The sequence below is a fragment of the Theobroma cacao genome, chromosome 9 (genome assembly GCF_053813885.1).
Source record: "Theobroma cacao isolate CCN51 chromosome 9, ASM5381388v1, whole genome shotgun sequence".
Classification (NCBI taxonomy): domain Eukaryota; kingdom Viridiplantae; phylum Streptophyta; class Magnoliopsida; order Malvales; family Malvaceae; genus Theobroma; species Theobroma cacao.
In genome coordinates this window covers 47,554,962-47,579,106 of record NC_142647.1, presented here as the reverse complement: position 1 = coordinate 47,579,106, position 24,145 = coordinate 47,554,962, and the positions used below count along the sequence as shown (strand labels likewise).

Sequence of the window (24,145 nt, the reverse complement as noted above, 5' to 3'; positions counted from 1 at the left end):
GTCATTTGTAATTTTCATTATAAACCATTGATGGGCAAGGAAAAAAAATATATAGTTTTCATTCGTTCTGTAAAAAAGAAAATAATATGGCGAAAGAAGTTCTCTCTTTTTGGTTGATGTCAATGTGACATAATTGAAATGTTTAAATCTCACATTCAGTAGGTAGGAGATTCTGTGGATGTTGTACATATTTAATATTTTGGAGAGAGAGTAATCATCACGTGACAAAATAATATCAAAACAAATTTAATCTAAACTCAATTTATATCAATGAAATTAAGTAGATCGATCAATAACAAAGAAAGCATCGTTAGATTAGATGAAAAAGAATGTTACTTAAACGTTTTAAATATAAATATAAATATATATATATATATATATATAAAATGCTTCAATCTTATATCGGATAAGGTCATAAACATATGGGTTGCACACCCCGTCAAATTGATACTTTGGAAAAAGACGGTAATAGTTTATGACACCAGTAAAATACAAACCTGAATTGAGGTTTTTAGCTTAAGAAGTTATTGGGCCAGATTTTGCCCAAAGCCTGAACCATAAAATCGATGGGCTGAGTTCCAATCGACCTACCTAATGGGCAAATGCCTACAAGTTTGAAACACACCCCCTCCCAAAAAAATAAATGGAAACTGGAATTAATCAATCGAAGAGGAGAAAAATGGAGTCTCTGAAAAGGGAGGAACTTTTAGAAGTTTGAAATATTAAATTAGAAGATATTGAGCTAAGCTCCTGATTGTTTAGAAATCAACTAGAGCTTAGCTCTCAACCTGTGAAGATTTGGAGTAAAAAAATAGTCATCTTCCTCAGATCTTTACCACTTCACACCAATTTCGCCGCCGAAAGTAGAGTAAAAACATGTCGGTGCAAGAGTACCTCGACAAGCACATGCTCTCTCGCAAAATCGAAGACGCCGTCAATGCCGCTGTCCGAGCTAAAACTCCCGATCCCGTCCTGTTTATCGTAAAACTCTCTCTCTCTCTCTCTGTGTATCAAACTTAATTTTGTTTCGCTTTTCGTTTTGATGATGACTTATTTTTTCTTATAAATGAAATTGCAGTCTAGTCATATGAAAAAAGCGGTTCCTTCAGTGATAACGAAGGTAAAAGCTCGGCAGATTCTCGACAGCAGAGGAATTCCTACTGTTGAAGTTGATTTGTTCACTAACAAAGGAATGTTCCGTGCTTCCGTGCCTAGTGGCGACTCCACTGGAATGTAACCTTCTTTGCTCTTTTTCTTTTCATTTTCTGATTTTTGTGCTTTGTTTGATTGATGAGAAAAAATCGTTGGTAATGAAATGGAAATCAGAAACTTTTGAATTTTACATTTTAGGTTTGCATTTATTATACATGAATCGAAATTTTACTTTATGTTGAAATTTGAATCGACATTATTCAGTTTTGCACATAATAAACAATGGGAAACAATGGAAAGATTATTCAGTTTGTATTGGAATTTAGAAATTACCTGAACTGAGCAATTTAATTTTGATTCATATGGCAGTGCATAGTTTTAAATTGGATCATTTTACTAGTTATTATTTCCCATTTGGGAGGTTTTTATTATGTTTAAACTCTTATTTCTCATTATCGGAAATTTATTTTGCTCTAGAACTGGAGTACCATGATAACATTTAATTTTGACAATTTTATTGCAGGTATGAGGCTGTTGAACTGAGAGATGGGGACAAGGGAACATATCTTGGAAATGCTGTGACAAAAGCTGTTAAGAACATCAATGAGAAAATATCTGAGGCATTGGTTGGTATGGATCCAACAGTTCAGCTTCAAATTGATCAGGCCATGATAGACTTGGACAAGACAGAAAAGAAGGTACATTTTTCTTTTCTTTTCTCAAAATTCAGGTGCAGTTAGTTGTTCACTTTACATATTTATTAAAAACAATGCATTTTAATAGTAGGACCTAGAGATTGTTTTAGATGCCTCTCGCCCAGCATCTGGACAAGGTGGAGTGGAGAGAAGAAGGATAACTTCCTTAATATGGATTGTTAAATGAGGGGAAAATAAAGAGAATAGGAAGAAATTATTATGCTAATCTCTTCCTTACCACTTTTTAGATCTCTTGATTGTTGAATTTTATGTTGGATGGTTCACATTATAACTATAGTTCACAGAACTTTTTGCATTATGGTCCTTTGTCTAAATATATTTATCCCAGAGTGAGCTTGGAGCAAATGCTATATTAGCTGTGTCAATCGCTGCATGCAAAGCTGGGGCTGCTGAAAAGGAGGTATGATTTCTTGTCAATCTCCTTTTTAAGTTTCCCATTTATATGCTAGAAATTTTTTAACCAAAATTAAAATCAGGTTCCACTTTACAAACACATAGCCGATCTTTCTGGTAAAACCAACTCAATCCTTCCTGTCCCTGCCTTCACAGTTATCAGGGGTGGAAAACATTCTGGGAATAGTATGCCCATTCAGGTAAAGAATCATCTTCTTTAGGTTTAATTTCGTCAAAAGCATCTTGGAGCTCTCAGAATCTAAGCATTTTTTATGATTTTGATTCCGGATTTTATCTCCATCCTCTGCTTCTGATACATGTCACACACCTGTCTGCATGATGGTTTAGATTCTTCTATCCTAAAACTTCCCTATATCTGTATAACGTGATTTTTCTTATGCTGCGATCAGGATATCACGATTCTCCCAACAGGAGCCAGCAGATTTGACGAAGCCTTACAAATGGGCTCTGAGACCTATCATCACTTGAAGGTGATTTTGTTAAACCAAATTGTTTAGTCTTTGGGATTTACTTTTAAGTTACTTGCTTGTTACACACCTCTTAAATGGCTCATCTGCTAGGAAGGAAGTAAAGTTTGGTTCATTTGCTAGAAAGGAAGTAAAGTTTGCCATATGAGAAGTCATGAGTCTTACAACAGTTTGGGAATTTATTTTGGTAAATTGCTTATGAAAAATTAACTTTCATGAAAAATTCTATGTGATTTAGTCTTCATTTCTAGGTCTGGCCAGCTATGTTTGTGCTGATCACCATTTGATCTTATGGCTGTCCTTGTATTGTAATGAGTTGATATGCTGTTTACTTATGATTTGATTCTTTGAAATATTTTCCAATAAACACCTGCATGATTCTTTCTTGAACATTCCCATCTGCCAGTTTCTTTGAAATTGTTATATTAAAGGAATGCCTCATCTTTTTTGAGGTATGCAATGCTGCTATGTTGTTGAGGTACCGCATACAACTTTAGGAGATTTAGTAAGTTTCTTAGAAGAAAGATGGATATATTTGGGTAAGTAATATGGACCTGCCTATAATGTTGTTATTAACAGCTAGGCTTTTGACTGTGACGTCGCCTATGTTAAGGTTTCTGGCTTGCTGCTTGGTTTATCGCTAAAATTTTCTGAAGTTCCTGATTGAGAATTGATCTCATTATATACACAAAAATAAGCAGACACCTGTGCTTTTTTAAGAAATAAAAACTAAGTTTTAGTTGTATTAAGTTGCTTGAAATGATTTTAATTGATCATTTGCAGGTAGACATAAACAATGGAAATACCATTCAGCCTAATTATCTGTAGAATGTTTTTGTGGTATACTTTATTGCTAGGAGTTTTGAATAGAAGATGTCATGCATATACTCATTCATTTATTGAAATTGTTGTTAATAAGAAAAACAGGCTGTTATTGCAGAAAAATATGGTACAAATGGATGTAATGTTGGTGAAGATGGTGGTTTCACTCCTAACATCTCCAGGCAAGTATCACTATTAAGTCTGACTGTCATTGTTTTTCACCATACGGGGAAATGAAGTTTACCTTACATTTTCTTAGGGATCTGGGTGGAATTTTGGTTTGATTTTCTCCTATTTTTGTTGGCAGTGTTAGAGAAGGATTGGATATTGTCAAAGAAGCTATCGGCAGAACGGGGTATAATGACAGAATAAAGATAGGAATGGATGTTGCTGCTACTGATTTTTGCATAGGTGATGAATATTTTCCTATAAATTAGTCAATTATCATTTGGTAGCACATGAAATAGGGGACATTGTTTCAGGAGAAACTTCTACACTCTGTTCATTAAGAGATGTTGGCATCATCATTCAACTGTTGCATTACATTCTATAGGAGGATATAAGATATTAAACTGAATGTATGATTTAGGTGTGCTGTCTCATGTAGTTAAAGGGCAGAAGGAAAGCATATTTTACCCTAGTCAGATTGCATGTTTCTTCCACTTTCATATCTCATTTTGGACATGGCTTGCTTATAACAACTGAGAGTTTCTTTTCTTTCTACTTCACATAGGTACAAAGTATGATTTAGAATTCAAATCTCCAAATAAATCCGGGCAAAATTTCAAGTCAGGGGAGGATATGATTCAGATGTACAAAGAACTTTGCTCTGGTATGTTGGTTTTTCTGTACAGCTTCTGTTTAATTTTTCTTCTTTGTTCTTTCAACAATAGTTTAATGCCGTTCCATACCTTATCCTTCTTTTCTGGTGTCTTAGAGTACCCAATTGCATCTATTGAAGATCCTTTTGACAAGGAAGATTGGGAACACAGCAAGCGTTTTTGCAGTCTTGGACTATGTCAGGTTTGTTTTTTGTTAACATAATGTTGATGTTTAGTTCAGTTGAATGCCATTTCCATCCTACTTATCATGCATAAAAAAAAGGCTTGGATGTAGAGTTAATGCTCCTGCCTTTTGGAGGTAGATGGAAGATAACCAACTAGAATAATACTTTTATCTTTTGAGTTGCCTTCTAAATGATTAAATTATTTGACTTCAAATTCGGTTGGGTTTTTATCATCAAATCTTGTTTGACATAATCATTTAATTGTTGCCTTTTGGTGCACCTAAACATAAATGGGATCCCGACTTGCATGAGAATGTACATTGATGGATGTATTGGGTACTTTAGCAATTTGTTCGGATCTCTTGTTTATGCTCTATATTGACCAGCTGTAACTTAAGATGAGATTGTTTTGCAGGTGGTAGGAGATGACTTGTTAATGTCAAATCCAAAGCGCATGGAGAGAGCAATGCATGATTCTGCTTGCAACTGTCTTCTTCTCAAGGTACCTGCAGAATATTGGATGAAACACAAGTACTTATCTGTGCTGATAATGATGTCAAATTAGCTAAATTACCCTCTTGTTAACCTTATTTCCCCTATGTTATCTATGTAAATGTAACAAAAAACTATCAATATGATCTGAAGCTGGAATAAAGAACTCCAAAAGTATGTGTTGAAACTTTTTGTTTTTAATTCGTTATTGGATGCAAGATCTAATAATTCTATGTTCCCCGGATCAGATAAATCAGATTGGAACAGTGACAGAAGCTATTGAAGTGGTAAAGCTAGCAAAGGAAGCCCACTGGGGAGTGGTGGTATCTCATAGATGTGGGGAAACTGATGATTCTTTCATAGCAGATTTAGCAGTTGCCCTTGGTGCAGGTCAGATCAAAGCAGGTGCTCCTTGCAGAGGAGAGCGGGTGGCCAAGTACAACCAGGTTTGTTTTTCCATTTGTAAACTGCTACTTCTTCTATTCTATGTTTTTTGTGCAACTCCATAAATGAAATTAATGGGGAAAAAAAATCTATTTGCAGTTGCTTCGAATCGAAGAAGAGCTCGGAGATCAAGCAGTTTATGCTGGCGAAGACTGGAGACCGTCATGTTGATTGTCCTTATAGGGTTTATACTGGCATCTTCTTCTTTTCTTTTACGTTTGAGCCTTTGAAATAGTTTAGCCAATGTATTTAAACAATTTGTTGATTGTCAATTTTTTTTTTTGGAAAGTGCAAAATCAATTAACTAAACGTGGAATATATGTTTTTTGAAGGCAAGTAAACGTGGAATTATATATAGATAATGTCGAATCTTGTTGAGTCCATTTAGTAGTTATAGCACTGGAATATTAATAATTTTGTTAGCTTGCCAATTTCCCACCCTGACCTACAGAAACTATGAAGAATATATAGTGATGATGAGGCAAAAAAACACATCATGCTCATGCATGAAGGAGATTGGGAGAGGGGAGGGGGGGGGGGGGGGGGGGGGGGGGTGGGCGCTAAAAACTTTTTTAAGTGCAATTAAAAGACACAACGTCTTCTCCTGTTAAAAGAGAAATGCCGGGCCCAGATGCATTACTATAATTAATTAGCATTATATGTATGTATCCTGTGTGCTTGTCTGTTCTGGAAATTGATCAAAGCTTAAATTCCCTGCATCAAACTAACAATCTCTTTCCTGAGAAAAGTTATATGGTAAGTAATATCACTCAAAAATTTCATGTAAACTATGATATAACTGCTTATCTGTCAATCATGCACCAAACATTCCCTCCGAAGATCATTAGTCAATTTTTGCAATTTTCAAATGAAAGGTTTTCATTCATCTTTTTTCCATTAAATAGATAATTGCTAAAAGCATATATTTAAATTTGCAAAAAAAAAAAAAAGATAATGTAACAAAAAATTGAACAAGAAGAACTCTTCTCCGCCTTTACCTCCTCAAAAACTTCAAAAACTCATTACCCTCTCTTGTCTCTTTTACCTTAATTTCCTGGAGACAAAAACCTTAACCTTCTTCTCATTCTTCCTTTACCATCCAATTCAAAATCCTAAATTCTCCATACTCTGTAATAATAACAATCAAAATAATTGTTTTTCTTTTTTGGGTTCTTTCATTCATGTAACTCTTCTCTTTTTATCTCTCTAGATCTGCATTATAAAAGAACTCGTCAAACCCGATGAGCCGTTTATTCACTGTCGGGCTGATAACATCGTGGTACTCCTCGAACATAGGAGTCTTGTTACTGAACAAGTTCTTGCTAAGCAACTATGGGTTCAGGTACCCGATTTCCCTTACGTTATGCCACATGTTGGCATGTTCCATGTTCAGTTACATGGCCATTGCATGGCTAAAAGTCGCTCCTTTGCAAGGGATAAGATCGCGATTGCAGCTCATGAAGATATCTGCATTGGGGGTCATCTTTTGTTTATCTGTCGTTGGTGGGAATATATCGCTTAGGTTTCTTCCCGTGTCGTTTAATCAGGCTGTGGGGGCCACCACTCCGTTTTTCACGGCCGTTTTTGCGTACGTGATGACCAGGAAGAGGGAAAGTTGGGTAACATATGCCACTCTGGTTCCTGTTGTCACTGGTGTCATCATTGCCAGTGGGGTAAGACTTCAGAGTTTAATACTTGGATTTGTTTGTGTATGGTTGTTTTGTCTTTGGTGAAGAAAATTGAAAAAATTCCTCGTATTTATCAATTCAGGTGGTTGTTTTTTTCTCTTCTTTTTGTCAAGGAAAAAGGAATGGTATCATCACTGATGTTGTTTTCTTCCTATAACATGGCTGAAGGGAGAACCATTGTTTCATCTGTTCGGATTTATAATGTGCATTGGTGCTACAGCAGCACGAGCTTTGAAGTCTGTGCTTCAAGGGATTCTGCTTTCTTCTGAAGGGTAAGGGACATTTTTCTTCCAGTTCTATATCAACATGAAATTTGGAGTGATTCTGAATTAACAAGTACCATCTTGAATTTTACTAGATTTCCTATCATCTTCAAATTCGATCCATGGCTAACGAGGTTTCATTGTTTTTATTAGGGAAAAGCTAAACTCTATGAACCTCCTGATGTACATGGCTCCTGTAGCTGTCATATTCCTTCTTCCTGCAGCTCTTTTCATGGAAGAAGGTGTGGTTGGGATTACAATTGCACTTGCAAGAGATGATTGGAAGTTCTTACTGTATCTGATCTTCAATTCCGCGCTAGCATATTTTGTGAACTTGACTAATTTCTTGGTTACTAAGCACACCAGTCCCTTGACTCTTCAGGTATTCCTGCCTGTGCTAAAACTTTAGGCAATCTCTTTTTATCATATATATTTGCAAAGCCAATGGAAAGGGAAAGATGATTGCCAATGAAAATATTTTTATAAAGTGCTTTTAGCTGTTGGCATATCGTAATAACAAGATAGAATCTTGTAGGTACATTACTTTACCTGCTATAGGTATGGGGAGGCTTGAGTTTCAATAGCATCCATAAAGTTGGTTAATGGTGAAAAGTCTTTTTCCTACATATAAAATACCCCACCCTTCTACATTGTAGCATTTCATTCCAAGTAGACAGAATTGAAGCCCCTTAATATTGTTTAAGTGAGTTAGATGGTCAGCATGAAGATTCTTCTGCGTGTATTCACCTGGCTTTCCCAGGCACGAGTTCCCTATATAAGAAGTTTCAGGCACTATATATGGAATTGTGTTGACCTGAAATATATATCCAGCATTCAAATCTGTGGGGTTTACTCACTTGCCATTGATCTTTCATTTTAATGATGGAAATCTCTTAAGTTGCACTTAAATAATTGAAGCTAGCAATCCTCAAGACATTTCTGTTCTCCTTAAAAGAAATAAGGCGCCTATTTGGCTATTGCCTTGAGGATAATGTCTATGCTTCAAAGATTAAGTATGCTTGTTCTTACAGGTCTTGGGGAATGCAAAAGGAGCTCTAGCTGTGGTTATCTCTATTCTGATATTTAGAAATCCTGTATCAGTAACTGGGATGTTCGGATACTCTCTTACAGTAGTTGGGGTTATTCTCTACAATGAAGCCAAGAAACGCAGTGTGTAAGGCTATAAGTATGGAATACAGGCACAATTCCAGCAATATTATGTCTATGGTGCGGGAGGGGGCAGTTGAAACAAGTCAATTCAGGTGGTGCCACAAGTTGTCCCTCTTTTGCAGAAGGCCAAGAAGAGGAGACTATGCAGTATAGCAAGTAGAACCTCAAATAAAGGAAGAATGTATTTTTGTTTTTCATCAGCTTGTAGGTGCTGAGCAAATGTCTTCTCTTGCTTTATGGAGAGTTGGCGGAAAATTTTTACTAGAACTAATTTTATTGTAATCTTTTTATATTTGAAGATGACGGTGATATCTTATTATTGTTGTAAAAGTATCGAAATTTCAGTTGCAGAACAGTGTCTTCACTCCCTTTTCACAAGGTTTTCAAATGATCTCAACTTCCATTTCATCCTAAATATTTATACAACTTTGGTCTCAATTAAACTTTTATGAAATAGCTTTGAACAACACTCTTTTATAAAAGTTTGAAGGAAACTTATGAGATTTATAAATGTCATGATTATGCAACTTATGATTTATGTAAAAACTCTCTCTTAATTTGTTCCCTTCCTATATCTATTCATATAGTTTTTGTAACTCACATGTTAGTTTTTTTTTTTTTTTTTTTACAGATCAATGAGTAACTTATTACCCTTGTCGTGAAGACAAGCTCTCATTTTTTCTTGGTAGGTATTCTAGCAATTCACTTGATGCCCAGAAGGTCAAGTCATGTTTTATTGATTTTATGATTATATGTTGTTGAACGTTTTCTTATAAGTATGTTGTCACGACTGGCACTATGATTTACTTGTTTTTTAAAAAATTTGATAGTTAAATGTTTGTAATGAAAATTTTGCATGGGTTATGAAAACTATTTTTTGAATTAAGAGTTTATTAGCGCTTTTATATGTTGTGAGGTAGCATTCCATCATATTGTGATGGCGCTTGGTATGTTATTCATTAACATTTCCGCACATGGTGATGTAGAATTCCATCACACTGTGATGACGCACCAGATTGCATGTTGATACATAAATGATAATGTGTATGCTTGATTTGTATGAACAGTATATAATTGATAAGCAAAAGGCTTGTTTAGGTTTAATGGGTCATACTTACAAAAGTACGTGTGCCAGTTATATCCCCAAAAATGTGTGTAGTAGGCCTCCAAACCAACCTTTGTTCAACAAGAAATTAGAATACATGGAAAACCCACCTAATAACGAAGTAGAAGCAATAGTTAATCACTTGGGAAAATTGCCAAGATAGGATTGGTACTAAGCTTTTACTCTGAAATTATCAAGTATGATGTAATTGAAACAACATGTGTGAAACATTTAATGAAGTGATATTAGAAGTTATGTCCAAGCCTATCATTAGCATACTAGAGAGGATATTAGAATATATGTGATGAAGAGCTTGGTGCAAAACAGAGAATATGTGAGTAAATGGAAGACTAATTATAGCCCTAAGATTATTGAAATCTCAATTTGAAAATTCAAGGAGTTTTACTACTAAGTGAGAGGTTGAATGGAATTAGGGGAGGGACAATTTAGTAAGGGAGAGTTACTTTGTAATGTTGCAATAACATTCATGCACATGCCGAAGGTGGGACATAAGTGGAGTACCTTGTCAACGTGTTATGAGCGCAATTATTTATTTGTACGAGTACAAAAACCTGTTAAACTTAGTAAAAGGAATGATGTTTTGGCCCAAAAGTATAAATGGGTCTGTTTTGCCTTCTTTGGTGAAGAGGATGCTTGGCATGTCTGCCACGGCAAGAAAGAAAGCACTTGAAGGAAAGAGTAGCACCAGACTTTCAAGGGTTGGGAGGAAGATGACATGGTCGCTGTCTTCAAGACGGCCATAACAAGTTACGATGTTCAAGGAGGATAGAATTTGTAAGACTATATTTCATTATATTTGTGTAAGAATTTCTTTGTAATTATGTAATACATAGACTAATTGGTTAACTTTCTTTTCTGTAAGCCAATTCTAACAATTCAATGTCTCGAAAGAGGAGAACAAAGAGCAACAACACACAAAAACATAACCTTGTTGTTCATAGTAATACTGATGCAATAAGTAAAAATTATAGCAAAGTATATAAATATTGATTTTTCAATTCTCTGTGTTATTATATTTGTATTGTGATTAAGAAAGAAATTCGATATTTATGAAATTTACAATATCGTCCCTTGCTTTTTTACATATGTTATCTCTCAACATGATTATCTGTTAGACTTTAGTAGTAAGTTAGAAAGTGAAATTAACCATTACGAAATTCAACAACTTTTCTTTGGAGAGAAGCTGGATCTTGGATCTAGGCATCGGTTCAATGTTTGCATAAGGTACAACTCAAACTAGTAAATAGTCATAGTAATACTATTTAGAGAATCATGTCTTCAGCAAAATAACATTGAGTTAGGTAATACTAAACTCCCATGAATCCGCCCTTATAAATGAGGATGAAGCCATTAATGATGGTTCGAGGGCTGCTTCTTTTCCTGAGTAAATACTAGGGTTTTTTTCGATTGCTTTTAAGCGTTTCCGCCAAGATGAGGGAGGAAATGGGATTTAAGTCAAAATACATAGAATTAAGATTTATTTATTAGTTATTACATTTAAGCTAAAATAAACCATTTTTCATTAAAAAAATTTACTATTGTTATCATTATATTATTAAAACCAATAAAAAAACATATTTTATCTTAAAATTAAATCAAATTATAAATTATATTCAAGTTAAGACAATTCAAATTCATTGGGCTTGCACATGGTTCTTATTGAGCTCATAATGAAATAAATGAGAAATGGCATAACTATTATGTAAGAATAGAAAAATTTAGAAATATAATAGAATAATTATAATGTAGTTTGTTTAATAGAAAGGAATTGTAAGTTTGACATTATTTTAATATTTAATTGAAAAAAAATAACTTTAGAATAATAAAAGAATAAGTGATAAAATGTCAAAAATATATTTAATTGTATTATTTATTATTTCATAAAATTTTTGATGTTTTTGAAACTCATTAGCTTAAAACAATATGTTATTATAAAATTATAATTTAATAATAATATTATTAAAATATTAATAATTTATTATTAAAATGTTTATAATTTATTATTAAAACATTTAGGTGGAAGGGTATGCGAATTAGTAATTAGTAATATAGAAGCACACATGTTAGAGCCTTGATGCTGGTTTGAATTTTTTTTAATTTATTTTAATTTTCTATTAAGTTATACATAAAGAGATACAATATATAGTTAAATTCTTGGGTGAATATATAGTTGCAACTTTTTAATGACAGCGGGGAATATTATATTATGTATAAACTGCTTGATAGAATTTCACGCTGGGAAATAAAACAAGTCTTGAGAACTGCGAATGAGGCAGCGGACTTCCTCTCCAAGGAAGGGGTTTTGAGGTCCCAGAATCTGCTTTGGGTCATTGGTGAGCCAGCAATACAGAATTGCGAAGGAGAGATTGCTAGTACAGTACAACAGTTACATGCTTTTTGATTGATAATTCTGTATATAGAGTCTGTAAGTTTTGGTCACTTTTGTCAGTGATCCTGGCGGTGCTCTTTCTTTTTGTGTATATGGTGGAATTTGTACAGGTCCTTCTTGGCTGTCCAATATCCAGCAAATAACTGGAAAAGGCGGTTGTGCTAACCCCCTGAGGTGTTAAAGATTTTTAGTTCTGGACAGCAACTCGGCATGTATCGCACCTGCTGACAATGGCTCTTTTTGACCAGCCATTGGGCTTATCTTTGATCTGGTATTATATAATATTGTAATTATTGACTTCCAAAAAAAATGATGTAATTGCCATACCAGCATTGATCTTTCAATTTAATGATGGAAATCTCTGTTTTGTTTTGTATGGAGCTAGAGTGGCGTGGGTAAGATTCTTGAGAAACATTGAGAGAAGATGTACAAAGGATCTTGAATTGATTTAAAAAACCATAAAGATTCTGAATTCTTAATAGTAATAAAACGACTTCACTCTGTGAATATAACTAAAAGATTAAATCACATAAATTTTTGTATTTTTTTATTTATTTAATTTTTTTAAAATTTATCTTTGTTATTTCTTAAGCTATTTTCATAACAAGGATAATGCCTATGCTTGTTCTTACAGGTCTTGGGGAATGCTAAAGAAGCCTGTAGCTGCGATTATCTCTATTCTGATATTCCGAAATCCCCTCAGTAACGGGGATGCTCCGATGCTCTCCCACAGTAGTTGGGGGTTATTCTCCACAATGAAGCCAAGAAACGCAGTGTGTAAGGCTATAAGTAGGGAATATAGGCACAATTCCAGCATTATTATGTCTTAGTGCGGGAAAGGGCATTTGAAACAAGTCAATTCAGGTGGTGCCACAACTCCCTCTTTTGCAGAGCCTAAGAAGAGGAGATTATGCGGTATAGCAAGTAGAACCTCAAATAAAGGAAGAATGTAGTTTTGTTTCATCAACTTGAGCAGAAGTCTTATCTTGTTTTATGGGCAGTTAACAGACAATTTTAACTAGATTTAATTTTATCGTAATCAATGTTCCTGCAAAATGGTAGTAATGCTGCTTTTGCCCAAATTGAACTGATCCCATACAAGTACACTCGTATGTGAGGATTCTTTTGCTTCTTTCGAAAGCTGTTTAGCTTGTTTATCTCTTTAAGAGACTTCATCAATAAATTTGCCTTCCAAAAAAAAAAATTACCCTTTCTGCAATTAGGCTGTTCAAAGCATTCTCAACTTCTTGTGGCTTTCAAATCTTCAACATTTTTAATGAGAATCCATTAAGTTGCAGTAGGAATGAACACAAATAAGAGAAGAGATGCATCATCATTTATAACATAACATCAAAAATATCCAAGCACATGAAAGAAATTTATCATCCATCTGACCTGAACTACTTAACGTTTGGCTACATGGTGAGCTTCAAGTAGAACCCTCAAGGCAACATTGATGACAACATCAAACACATTCTACTGAACAAGGAAACAGGATCCCATGCCAAAATCAAGTTACACTTGTGGCTTAGTCTCATCCTCATCCTCTTCAATCTTGGGTGCCAAGTAGAACCTGATATAACCCATCTCAGCTATCTTGTACTCGACCACAACAGGCAGTTCTGAAGACAAGCTGATTGTCACTGTATTTGACAACGGAGTGGCCTTTGTAAATGAGTTCATGTACCTCAATGCAAATGTCAATGACACTGGTTCGTTCATCTCTATAATTGTTGCTTCTTCTGGCTGCAAGTGTTTATCCAGAAAGCAATAGAACCATCAAATTAGTCACCTTATATAACGTGGAAACAGGGTATAACATTCTATAAATAACCATGTTTAAACAAATTACAGCACTTGCAAAAAAAAAAAATATGGCAGGCCCAAAGAACATACTTTATCTACAGTGGTATTTTGCCTGAGAACAATATTTGCAGTTCCAATATCACCTCTCGTGGAAAACTTCACACCTTCCTTCGTAACAGAGATAACAACTGCAACCACATCAAACTAGAGTTAACATTTGCACAAGTACATGCAAATAAGCTCAACTAAAAAGATGAAAGAAAAGCCTAACAATCTATAATCTATAAAATCTTATAAAGCAAAACATTTCAGCAGTACCAGTATCACCAATGCTAGCAAGATCTTTACAAATCCTTGCAAACTCAGCTGAAGGCATCCTAACTATAGCATGGTACTCTGCCTCTGGAATTCCAAGGTGCTCACTATCAATATCCATCAGCTTCATCTCAAAATCTGATATCTTGTCTTGTGCTTTAATCCATTAGCACAGCCGTAAACAAACACACAAAAACAAATGTCAGTTCAACCTTATATTAGCAACAAAATTAGCAAGTCTAGCCCAAAAACACTGGAGAGAGTCTAATCCCATTTCAATTGAATGAACACAAAAAACCTTCATCTTGACTAAGTGTTACGACAAACCATTTATAAAACATCAAAATCTTTTACATTTCCAAGGCTTGGTTTCTTTTGTTCATCTCCCCGCCACCAAACAAATCACCACAGTTTTATAAGATAAACAATCATTTCATAGTTTTTTACAGTTTTCTTTAGCTTTCCTAAATTTCCCAGCGACCAAACCAATGACAATTTTCCAAAATAAACATTCAATTGATACAATCCCAAAACAAATTTCCAATAAATCTCAATTTCCCAAAACCCTAACTACCCCAAAACCCTACTGGAAACAAAATTACCAAAATATTACAGCAACTGAAAACTTACTGGGGCTCTCGAACATGAAAGTAACTGTATCACTGCCGTCGTCAGCCTTGATAGTGATGATGTCATCATTACCGGCGCATTTCAGCATCTTGGACATGTTATTGAGATTCATTCCCATGGAAATGTTCCTATCGCAGCGATAGTGCTCGAACCCTTCCGATCTGAGCAACAGAGCCACCAGGGCCACGTGGCTCGAATCCATGGCCTGCAACGAGAACCCCGTCGCCGAACAGTCGAAGTTCGCATCGGTGACCAAGTCCTTAATCGCTTCCAAGACTTTCTTTAGAAGCGAACCTTGAACAAGCCTCAGCTCAAGCATTTTTGGGTTTCTTTTGCTATTCTTGGGAGAAAGATGCGAGGTTAAGGATTAGGGCTTTGAGAGAGAAAGGAAACAAATGAGGGAATTGAGGGGTTTATATAAAGAGGAAAGTTACTTTGAATCGTTGGTGTTCAATTGGCGGGATTGGGAGGCGTTTGGTTCCCGCCAATGAGTTTAGCAAAGCGGGAAGGATATTGACATCGTCATGCAACATCTGAATTTGGAAGTTGGGTCAAGTGCCCCATTCAGGCCCACGAAAGCCCACCCAAGATTTCTACAAACTTGCAAGAGGAACATCCTCTGGTGGAACAACATTGAACGTTAAATCCCGCCCATATATGTTCAGTATCCAGCCATGTCCAAAGCTGGATCCAACCTATTGAGGTTGAATCCAGATACGTTCCAAGTGGATTCATCCGGGGTAAGTATTAGCTAGACCTTCACCAACTTGAAGGTGATTGTTTGCATTAATTTATTTAAATATAAAATGCAGTTGAGTACAAATTTAGATTGTTTGGTTAGACTTGATAATTTTGGATATGACATGAAAATTTACGAAATTAAATAACTATGAATTTAGTCTTATTGCATTTCATATTTTAATCGTGTTGATATGATTAACATGTTTAATTAATTGTGTTAATTATATTATTATGTTTAATTGTGTATAAATGACACGTTTAATATTAATAATAGATTTTATTAGTATGAAAATAAATTTTATATATGTTATTTATGTTAAATTTTATTATATTTAATGTTATTATTTTTATAATTTTTATTTTAAATTTGAATAATAAAATTATATTTAATTGTAAATATTTTAAGTTAATTGTATTAATCGTGTTTAAAAAAATCATGTTAATCGTTTAATCGTGCTTATTAATCATATCGTATCGTATAAAAAAATTAACACGTTTAATAAAACGTATTAATCATATTATCGTACTACATAATTATTAAATATATTCATATATAAATTTTAAATATTAATAAAAATAATTATTTATATTATATTCGTATGATATTTTATATCGTGAAGATACGAACAAAAGGCATATTATTTGTAAACTCTTGTTTCCAAGATCAACCCAGCCCCCCAGGAATAAATAATTAGCGTTAGGAGGGAAACCCATATTCAAAAAGCTGCAGGATATCAGAAATACTGCCAATGAATGTCACCACATAAATGCTTATAAAACACAATATTTCAAGTTAAACCAGCCATCAACAAAGTTCCCCTCAGGGCGTTCAACGTAGCAGAGGAATTGCTATTGATAGGATGCAAAGTACTATCTAGCATATATAGTCGTCAATTCTAACATACCCAAAATCTGAAGATTTACAAAAACCATAACAATTCAGTGTCATCATTCCCCTAATTCCTTCGTAGCCTGTCCCATGAGCTAACATGTTATACATCACCTGTTTCAAAACAGCACCAAAAAATAAACTCCATCAGAATCTATTTATGCACATCAGTGGAAACCAGATAGGAGAAAATCTTTCAATGAATGTATGGATCGGATGGAAAACTGAGTTGAGGTCATATAGTTATTACTTGCATAAGAAATTTTACAACACAAAAGACGCACAAAGCTCAAGTCCTTGCCGAATATCTATATGCAGGAGAGAAAACCTAGTTAAGTTCTTTAATTAACATTTTGTTTACTAAGACGGTGGCTCGATGGCACTTCCCCACGAGAGAAAACCTAGTTAAGTTCTTTAATTAAGGAAGGAGCTACAGCACGAAGCACCCAATTGCTTTCCAAATAAAGGAAGATCGATCACGGGGATGACAATATTGGTTCAGGATATGAAAATCCACAAAATCCGTCTCCAAATAATCATATTTCAAAAAACTCCTTTCGTGCAAAGGTAAATCACAGGCATTGGTATCATCCACAACTGGTTCGCCTGAGACGCTGCAATGTCCTTGAACCACTCAAATTCACATGTTGCCACGATGACATCTGCCTTATCTCTAAGTCCGGATCCTCAATAATATTAACAAGACACATCCTCTGACCATCCAGCTTTGCAAAACAACAGCATGCATAATCCTCAGATGCAATCAATCCAAGCTTTTCCACTTTGATCACCATTTTAAAAACTCCCATATCTTTTTAACCAGATAGGCCGATAAAAAAACATTTTTCAAAGAAAATACACACATCTTCATCGCCAAAACTAAAGCTTACACCGGACTTAATTATCCGCAAAGCAAAGAGCTGAGTCACCAAACGTTATATCCCTGTACCAAAAGTTGTCATCAATGTTGTAACGTAAAACATCAAAAGCTGGACTTTACAAAAAGATTTCCTTTTAAGAAAGGAGTGTGAGGTAGAAGAACTGAGTAATTCCAGGCTTGGGTGCAAGACTACCAGAAATAAATAATGGATCAGACAGTGCTGTCCATTTATTCAGCTTTGGATCGAAAACTTCTGAGGTTTTTGTGCATTCATTTATCGCCCTCTAAGTATCCAAAAACATATAGCTCGCCGTCGATTTCCGCTGCGAAAGGTTCAGCTTTTCTAGATAACTTCCGAGTATATGGAACAAAGGAGGGCGTGAGGAGGCGTCTTGTGTATCAAGCGCGAGAACCCATCGTTCAGATCATCAAAGCTGTATCTTCGGAACGATGCATCTCCGCCTTGGGTATGCTTCATTCCACCCAAAAGAAGGATTTTCGATCCCAACGCACCGCAGCCTATGTGGGCACACATTTTGTCGCCCTCTACTGAGGCTAGCTTCTCCACAGAGGGAGCCTCCTTCATTTTCGAAGATAATAAGGCCGTCGTTTCCACCGAGAAGGTGAAGTACGCCTCGCCTTCATCACCCAGTGCGTCAAAACACATGTACAACTTCGGCTTCGGGCCATGCAGATGAGGATGACGCCATTGTCAATTCCAGGGCTTCTTCTTTTCTTGAATAAATCCTAGGTCGTCAGCGTGCGTACGCGTAATTAATTGCTAATGCTGTAATGCTATTGTTTCTAACACTTGGGCACATGGGTCGGGTCATGTGGGTCAGACTGCTATACACTAAAACAACCGGACTCATGGACCCTATACGGGTTATTCTTGGGCTTTAAACTCATTTTTGGGCTTTTAAGCCCAAGTGTGAAATGTGTTAATAACTTTTAGATTTACCGGAAAGCATAAAAATCTACCATGATATTGATAGATCAAAATGTCAAGGTTAAAATTTGGCTGCTTACTTTTTAAGTAATTAATTTCACAAAGCTACAAAATAGATATTCAGCAACCAAATTTAGCTATTTTTTTGTGTATATAAAAGTTTATCCAAGCTTTGACTTTGTATAAAGAGAAAAATAAATTGATCCCACATCACAAATGTCACTTATAATGCTTAATTTTGAATTATATTTGGCTAACATCCAAAATCAAATCCTAAAATATTTTAAACTCTAAGGATTGAAGTAAAGGTTTTGGCATGTTGGAGGCTAATTTCATGTCATGTGTAATTTCTTGTTACTTTTTTGTAATTATAGTTATATTATTGGTATGGTATTAGCGACGAGGGAGGGGGGATACTAGAGCCTCCCACCTCACAAAGCTTGAAAAGGATATAATTTTTCTATGTTTTCTTTTAAAATTTTAAAATTTTGCTTTTAATTTTTAAAAAGTTTATAGTTTCATTTTCTTAAATATTAAATTTCTTATTTTCGTTCCCTCTAACGTGAAATTTTGATTCCACTACTAAATAGTATGATTGCACTAATAAAACTTTTTTTATATAATAAGTAAAAAGTCCTAAAACTATTTTAAGCTTAAATTCAAGTCCCATCCTACGTAACATTGATTTAATTTTATGTTATTTTTGTTTGATATTTTTATAGTAATTTATTTTATAAATATATTATGTGAAAGGTATTGATATTTTGATTAATGATAAGTAATTAATTAATCATAATAAGAATTTATTTAATATAAAATAAAAATATAAAAAATTGATTGAGCATGGTAAATATATTTTTTTTTGAATAATTTAAGAATTTTTAAAAATATTATGTGTAAATTTTTTTATAGAATTTAAAAGTTAAAAATATAAAATACTTCTTCAAGTGGACTTTTAGGAGATAATAGCCTATGAAATAACCACAAGTGTCTTCTTTTCAGGCACGCAACCAAATTAAACAATAAATTAACGGATTAACGAACAATCAAACCCATCTGTTAAAAAAACAAAAAAATAGAAATAAGGCAAAAAAACAATGATGAGATGTTGAAGACAGAGACAAGCTCAACAACCATATACATGTGAAACAAAACGAAGATGTTAATGTTAGCAGTAAATTAATGAGAAAACAAGAAAGAAGATGAGAAGGAGTGAAAAACCCAGTTGCACAACCTTAAATGGGTGCCAATGAAGGCGCATTTTAATTATTCTGTTTCGCCCTTTTATCAAACAAATCCTGTATCTTTCTTTCCTTTTCCGTTCCTTTTATTGTCTCACTGTCACTCAACCAATTCATTTCCTTTTATTCGCCCCCAAATCTCTGCTACCCATTTCTCATTTTCAGTTCCCGATGGCAGATCTCAAGTTCTCTTTCGCTGAAACTTTTCTTTGCAGTGCTTTTGCTGCTTGTTTTGCTGAGGTATTCACGATCTATGGATATAGATTTACATGTGCTCTTTTTTGTTCTTTTGGTTGCTTATTGTGATTATTTTCTTCTTGATTGCTCGTTTGATGGAGAAAGGTTGGCTTTTGTGTTCAGCTGGACTTTTTCATGTTTCTATCTTAAGCTCATTGCTTAATTCTATGCTTGCTTTTATAGTTGTTTAATTTGCTGATGATGATTCAGTTTATTTTGTCCTTGGCATTAGCTCCTAGTTTTCTGGGTCTTTGATATTTTATCAGTTCATATACAATGTTAAGAATTTTGAATAACTTTCAAAAAAAAATGTTAAGAATTTTGAATGAATGTTAAAATTTTGGATCCAAATAAATCATCGAGCTCAGTTAGGATTAGAAGAAGGTCATGTGGCACTAGCTCGGCAAGATTTTAGATGTTTGGTCATTTTTGTAAGAAATGTATGTTAAAATGCTACTAATTCAATTATATTCTATATATGGTTGAAGATACTCTCGGTGGGAATTCTTCTACTGACTTGTCCGTGGATATATGCCAAATCAGCTTTCGTACGACCCTGTTTTATTTGACAATCATTGGTTAATCAAGATCACAGGAAGCAATGCTTGATATGAGAACTTATATATGGAATGATGTGGAATACTTGTTTCTATATGATTGTGCACAGTAGCATCATGGAATGCTTCCAGAACATATTGAACTATTCTTGTTCAATGTGCTTCACATTGTTTTCTCAGCAGGTCGGAGACTTGCTTTTATTTCCTTTTATGCTTAACACTCTTCCTTTATTTAAACATCACGCTCATGGTTTTGCAGTTCTGTACCATCCCTTTGGACACTGCCAAAGTCAGGCTCCAGCTCCAAAAGAAAGCAGTTGGTGATGAAGTTAATTTACCTAAATATAATGGTTTGTTGGGTACTATGGCTACTATTGCTAAGGAAGAAGGTTTGTCGGCACTCTGGAAAGGAATAATTGCTGGCTTACATCGCCAATGCATTTATGGAGGTTTAAGGATTGGGTTATATGAACCTGTAAGGCTATGATATGGGTCAAATTAGCATGTTTTGTGCTTCTTTTTTGGTAATAGATTGACATATATGTGTTATGGGCAGGTCAAAACATTTTTAGTTGGCAGTGATTATGTTGGAGATATTCCTTTGTACCAAAAAATTCTTGCAGCGTTATTGACCGGTGAGTTAATGGTAACTACTCTGCTGAACTAAACTGTGTACATCTTCATTTTTTGTTTTGTACCTCATTTTGTCAGTTTATAGGTGGTGCACTTTTAATCAATGTTTGCCTTTTGATTTCTTAAAAGGACGCTTTTCACAATAAACTCATATAAAAGCCATTCACATCAAACAGGTGCTATAGCTATTGCAGTCGCTAATCCAACCGACCTTGTCAAAGTTCGGTTGCAAGCTGAAGGAAAATTTCCAGTTGGGGTCGCTAGGCGTTATTATGGGACTTTGGATGCGTACTACACCATAGTTAGACAAGTCAGTTTTCTTAGAATAATACTATCCATTTTTTCTTGATAAAATTAATTTACTTATCATATAAAATTTTCAATAATCAGGAAGGACTAGGGGCACTGTGGACTGGGCTTGGTCCCAACATTGCACGAAATGCCATTGTAAATGCTGCTGAACTAGCCAGTTATGATCAAGTGAAACAGGTGAATTTACAATTTTAAGTCAACTATGTTGAAGTCACTCTTTTTGATAAATTTGGTATCATGCTTGGCTAGTATGGTTGTTCTAATGATTTCTAACTTCTAAAATCTTTATATTCATGCAGACAGTTTTGAAAATTCCAGGGTTCTCAGACAATGTTCTAACTCATCTTCTAGCGGGTCTTGGAGCTGGTTTCTTTGCAGTCTGTATTGGTTCTCCCATTGATGTGGTACGTATTTGATCTTGACTCCATTATCTGCTATGCTTCTGAAGAATTATAAGATTGGTAACTTTTGATTTTTTGTTGTCTCTGTCATAACTTTTGTCCTATAGCTTGAAGCTTTCACTTTTGTGAATGGTTCAGACCTAGAATTAATATCTGTTGCTTATCTTTGTGCTGTAGTCGTTAAATTTGATTATAATCGTGCTTTTAGTTTCTGCTTCAATACTTAGCTTCTGTTAAACCAGCATTTTTTTGAAAATCCAGTGATATTGGTTTGTGGAATTGTTTTGATTGGTGCAACAAGTTTTAGACTGAAAAACTTGTGTCAAACCTTTATTTAGAGATAAGCACCACTGGATATGCAGAACCACTATGCCATTATGTGCTAAAGTGCAAAATGCTCTGGATTGGAATTTTGAAAGAAGATGATGTGCCACGGTCATGCTTGATACAGTTTAAATTATGACTCTTTTTCCATGTTGATACTTCAGTTTTAGTCTAATTTGTCTTCCAAGCATCAGAGGCAATAAGGCTATGCTTGTACGAGATTGTGGAGCTCTGCATCATATAAACTGATTTTATAAAACATATGTTGGGTGGATGGATCTGCTTGTTATGTTCCAGGTGAAATCTAGAATGATGGGAGACTCTGGCTACAAAAACACTCTTGATTGTTTTATTAAGACTTTGAAGAATGAGGTATGTTGATTTTCTGGTTGTTTGTCTTGCATCTCCTCTAGATTTCTCTAGAATCTATTTATGTCCTTTTGACTACACTCTATGTTCTTGGTACTACTGGAGGATCAAAATTTGTGCCAGAATTAAAGATTTTTTGCATGCTTCTGGGCTTGAAAATTTTACTTTCATTGCTATTACTATCCCTCTGTGTAGTTAACTTCAAGCTTCTGAAAATAGTTCTCTTTCGTGCTTCATTAATGTTTATCTTAAATCCTTTCTCAAAGATAAAAATTTTGGCAGTTAGTCTTGATAGAAACTGACTTTTTACTAGAAAAGCAATATTATGATGAGTAGTAACTTTTTGATAGTTGATGCATCACAGGGATTCCTTGCCTTTTATAAGGGGTTTCTTCCAAATTTCAGTCGGCTGGGATCTTGGAATGTGGTTATGTTTTTGACTCTTGAGCAGGTAAGATCTGCATTTTGATTTGATCTTTGTCCTTTCTTTGGCCCATGTTATTCTTTTTTTGACATATGTATGCTTGTGTATTCCAATCTCCTGTTTCTATTTTGCACTAGGATTTCCAGTTTCATCTCTGCATTTAGTCTAAACACACCACGATGCAACATCTGGATTTAGAAAACTGCCATGTTTGTTGAGCTCAACCTAGTGCCGTGTGATGACTAAACTATTAGACATGCCTGGCACCTTAGTGAATTTTAAAGAAATTAGAACTTAATGATCAAGATGACCCTTTGCCAAACTGTATTCAGTATAGATTTGATTTATATATCCATTTTAATGTTTTTTATTTTGGCAAAAGGATGGGAAGATTTTTCTTTTTCATGTTATTTAGATGCAGAGATTTTTTCTATTCAAAGCTTTGAATTTTCTTAGCATACTTGTAATAATTGTAAGAAAGCCTTTATATTTGCTACCAACTATGATATGCTAACCTTCTTTGTTATGGCGATGACAGGCCAAGAAAGCTTTCCGGGGAGAATTATATTATGACTGATTTTAGTTTGCAACTAGGAAGACACCACTTTTGCTTGCTTGTCACTTCAATTCTTGAGAGGTATATTCTTTGAACGGAGAGTAAGGTAGGCATTGCATTGCCAAATTTTTTTGTAACTTTTCATTTATCTTATATAAAACAGTGTCATTGTAACTATAAATATCTTTTAGAAGGTATTATTACTATACCCTTTTGTGGGACTACAAGCTGTCTGCCTGTCTTCTCCCAACCAAACTGAAATTGGCAAATGTCTGCCTCATTGTATTTGGAATCATGTAATACCTGCATTTGTGGGACATTCAACAAATATTGCTTATTCTTGAAGTAAAACGTGAGTATGGACTGATGTGCCCTGCATTGCCTTGTTTGTTAGTGTAAGGAAACTTAGTTGAAGGTGGAAGCAATACTTTGCTCTTGCTCAATCAGTATGCCTCCCTTTGGCAGGTAGCTTATGGTATACTTCCTTTTACATGGGCTAGACCTCCGGTTTTTCTACATGATGATTTGCATTTTTTGAGGGTTTTATCATCTTTTTTTTTTTTTGGGAACAAACTAAGGGGGAAGAGGAAATTCATACTTTTGAGTCTTTGACCTTCTCCCTTTATGGTTAACTTGGTTGTTACTTGTTAGCATGTCAACCATTGTGTGATTGCATTTTCCACCTTATAGTATTTACCATGTAAAGTTACAAATAGGTAAAGAGCTTGGCAA

The 24,145-nt window shown here is 34.7% G+C and overlaps 4 protein-coding genes across 5 annotated transcripts; 3 read left to right on the top strand and 1 right to left on the bottom strand.

The window, feature by feature from the left end:
* Positions 1–638: 638 nt before the first annotated feature.
* Positions 639–5,896, top strand: ENOC (cytosolic enolase). The gene is made up of 13 exons (XM_007016151.3): positions 639–981; positions 1,079–1,233; positions 1,676–1,850; positions 2,197–2,268; positions 2,345–2,461; positions 2,672–2,752; positions 3,677–3,753; positions 3,879–3,982; positions 4,305–4,403; positions 4,509–4,594; positions 4,993–5,079; positions 5,318–5,515; positions 5,613–5,896. Exons 1-13 carry the CDS (start codon positions 877–879, stop codon positions 5,682–5,684), a joined length of 1,428 nt encoding a protein of 475 aa, XP_007016213.1. The 5' UTR covers positions 639–876; the 3' UTR covers positions 5,685–5,896.
* A 323-nt stretch (positions 5,897–6,219) lies between these two features.
* On the top strand, positions 6,220–10,635 carry LOC18590560 (putative sugar phosphate/phosphate translocator At3g11320). Of its 2 annotated transcripts, XM_018128227.2 has the most exons (5): positions 6,220–6,269; positions 6,724–7,186; positions 7,370–7,473; positions 7,618–7,846; positions 8,496–10,635. In XM_018128227.2, the coding sequence occupies exons 2-5, from the start codon at positions 6,755–6,757 to the stop codon at positions 8,640–8,642; spliced, it is 912 nt and encodes a 303-aa protein (XP_017983716.2). In that variant the 5' UTR covers positions 6,220–6,269; positions 6,724–6,754; the 3' UTR covers positions 8,643–10,635. The 2 variants fall into 2 exon arrangements, with proteins under 2 accessions (XP_017983716.2, XP_007016212.3); XM_007016150.3 differs by lacking the exon at positions 6,220–6,269 and having other exon boundaries at positions 6,510–7,186.
* A 2,828-nt stretch (positions 10,636–13,463) lies between these two features.
* Positions 13,464–15,387, bottom strand: PCNA2 (proliferating cell nuclear antigen 2). Its single transcript, XM_007016148.3, has 4 exons — positions 14,901–15,387; positions 14,274–14,426; positions 14,046–14,143; positions 13,464–13,895 (listed from the first exon to the last, which is right to left on the bottom strand). Exons 1-4 carry the CDS (start codon positions 15,217–15,219, stop codon positions 13,665–13,667), a joined length of 801 nt encoding a protein of 266 aa, XP_007016210.1. The 5' UTR covers positions 15,220–15,387; the 3' UTR covers positions 13,464–13,664.
* Positions 15,388–19,551: 4,164 nt separating this feature from the next.
* UCP2 (uncoupling protein 2) lies at positions 19,552–23,791 on the top strand. The gene is made up of 9 exons (XM_018127662.2): positions 19,552–19,840; positions 20,654–20,869; positions 20,951–21,029; positions 21,204–21,337; positions 21,418–21,516; positions 21,639–21,743; positions 22,362–22,436; positions 22,798–22,884; positions 23,396–23,791. Exons 1-9 carry the CDS (start codon positions 19,772–19,774, stop codon positions 23,432–23,434), a joined length of 903 nt encoding a protein of 300 aa, XP_017983151.2. The 5' UTR covers positions 19,552–19,771; the 3' UTR covers positions 23,435–23,791.
* The last annotated feature ends 354 nt before the right edge of the window (positions 23,792–24,145 follow it).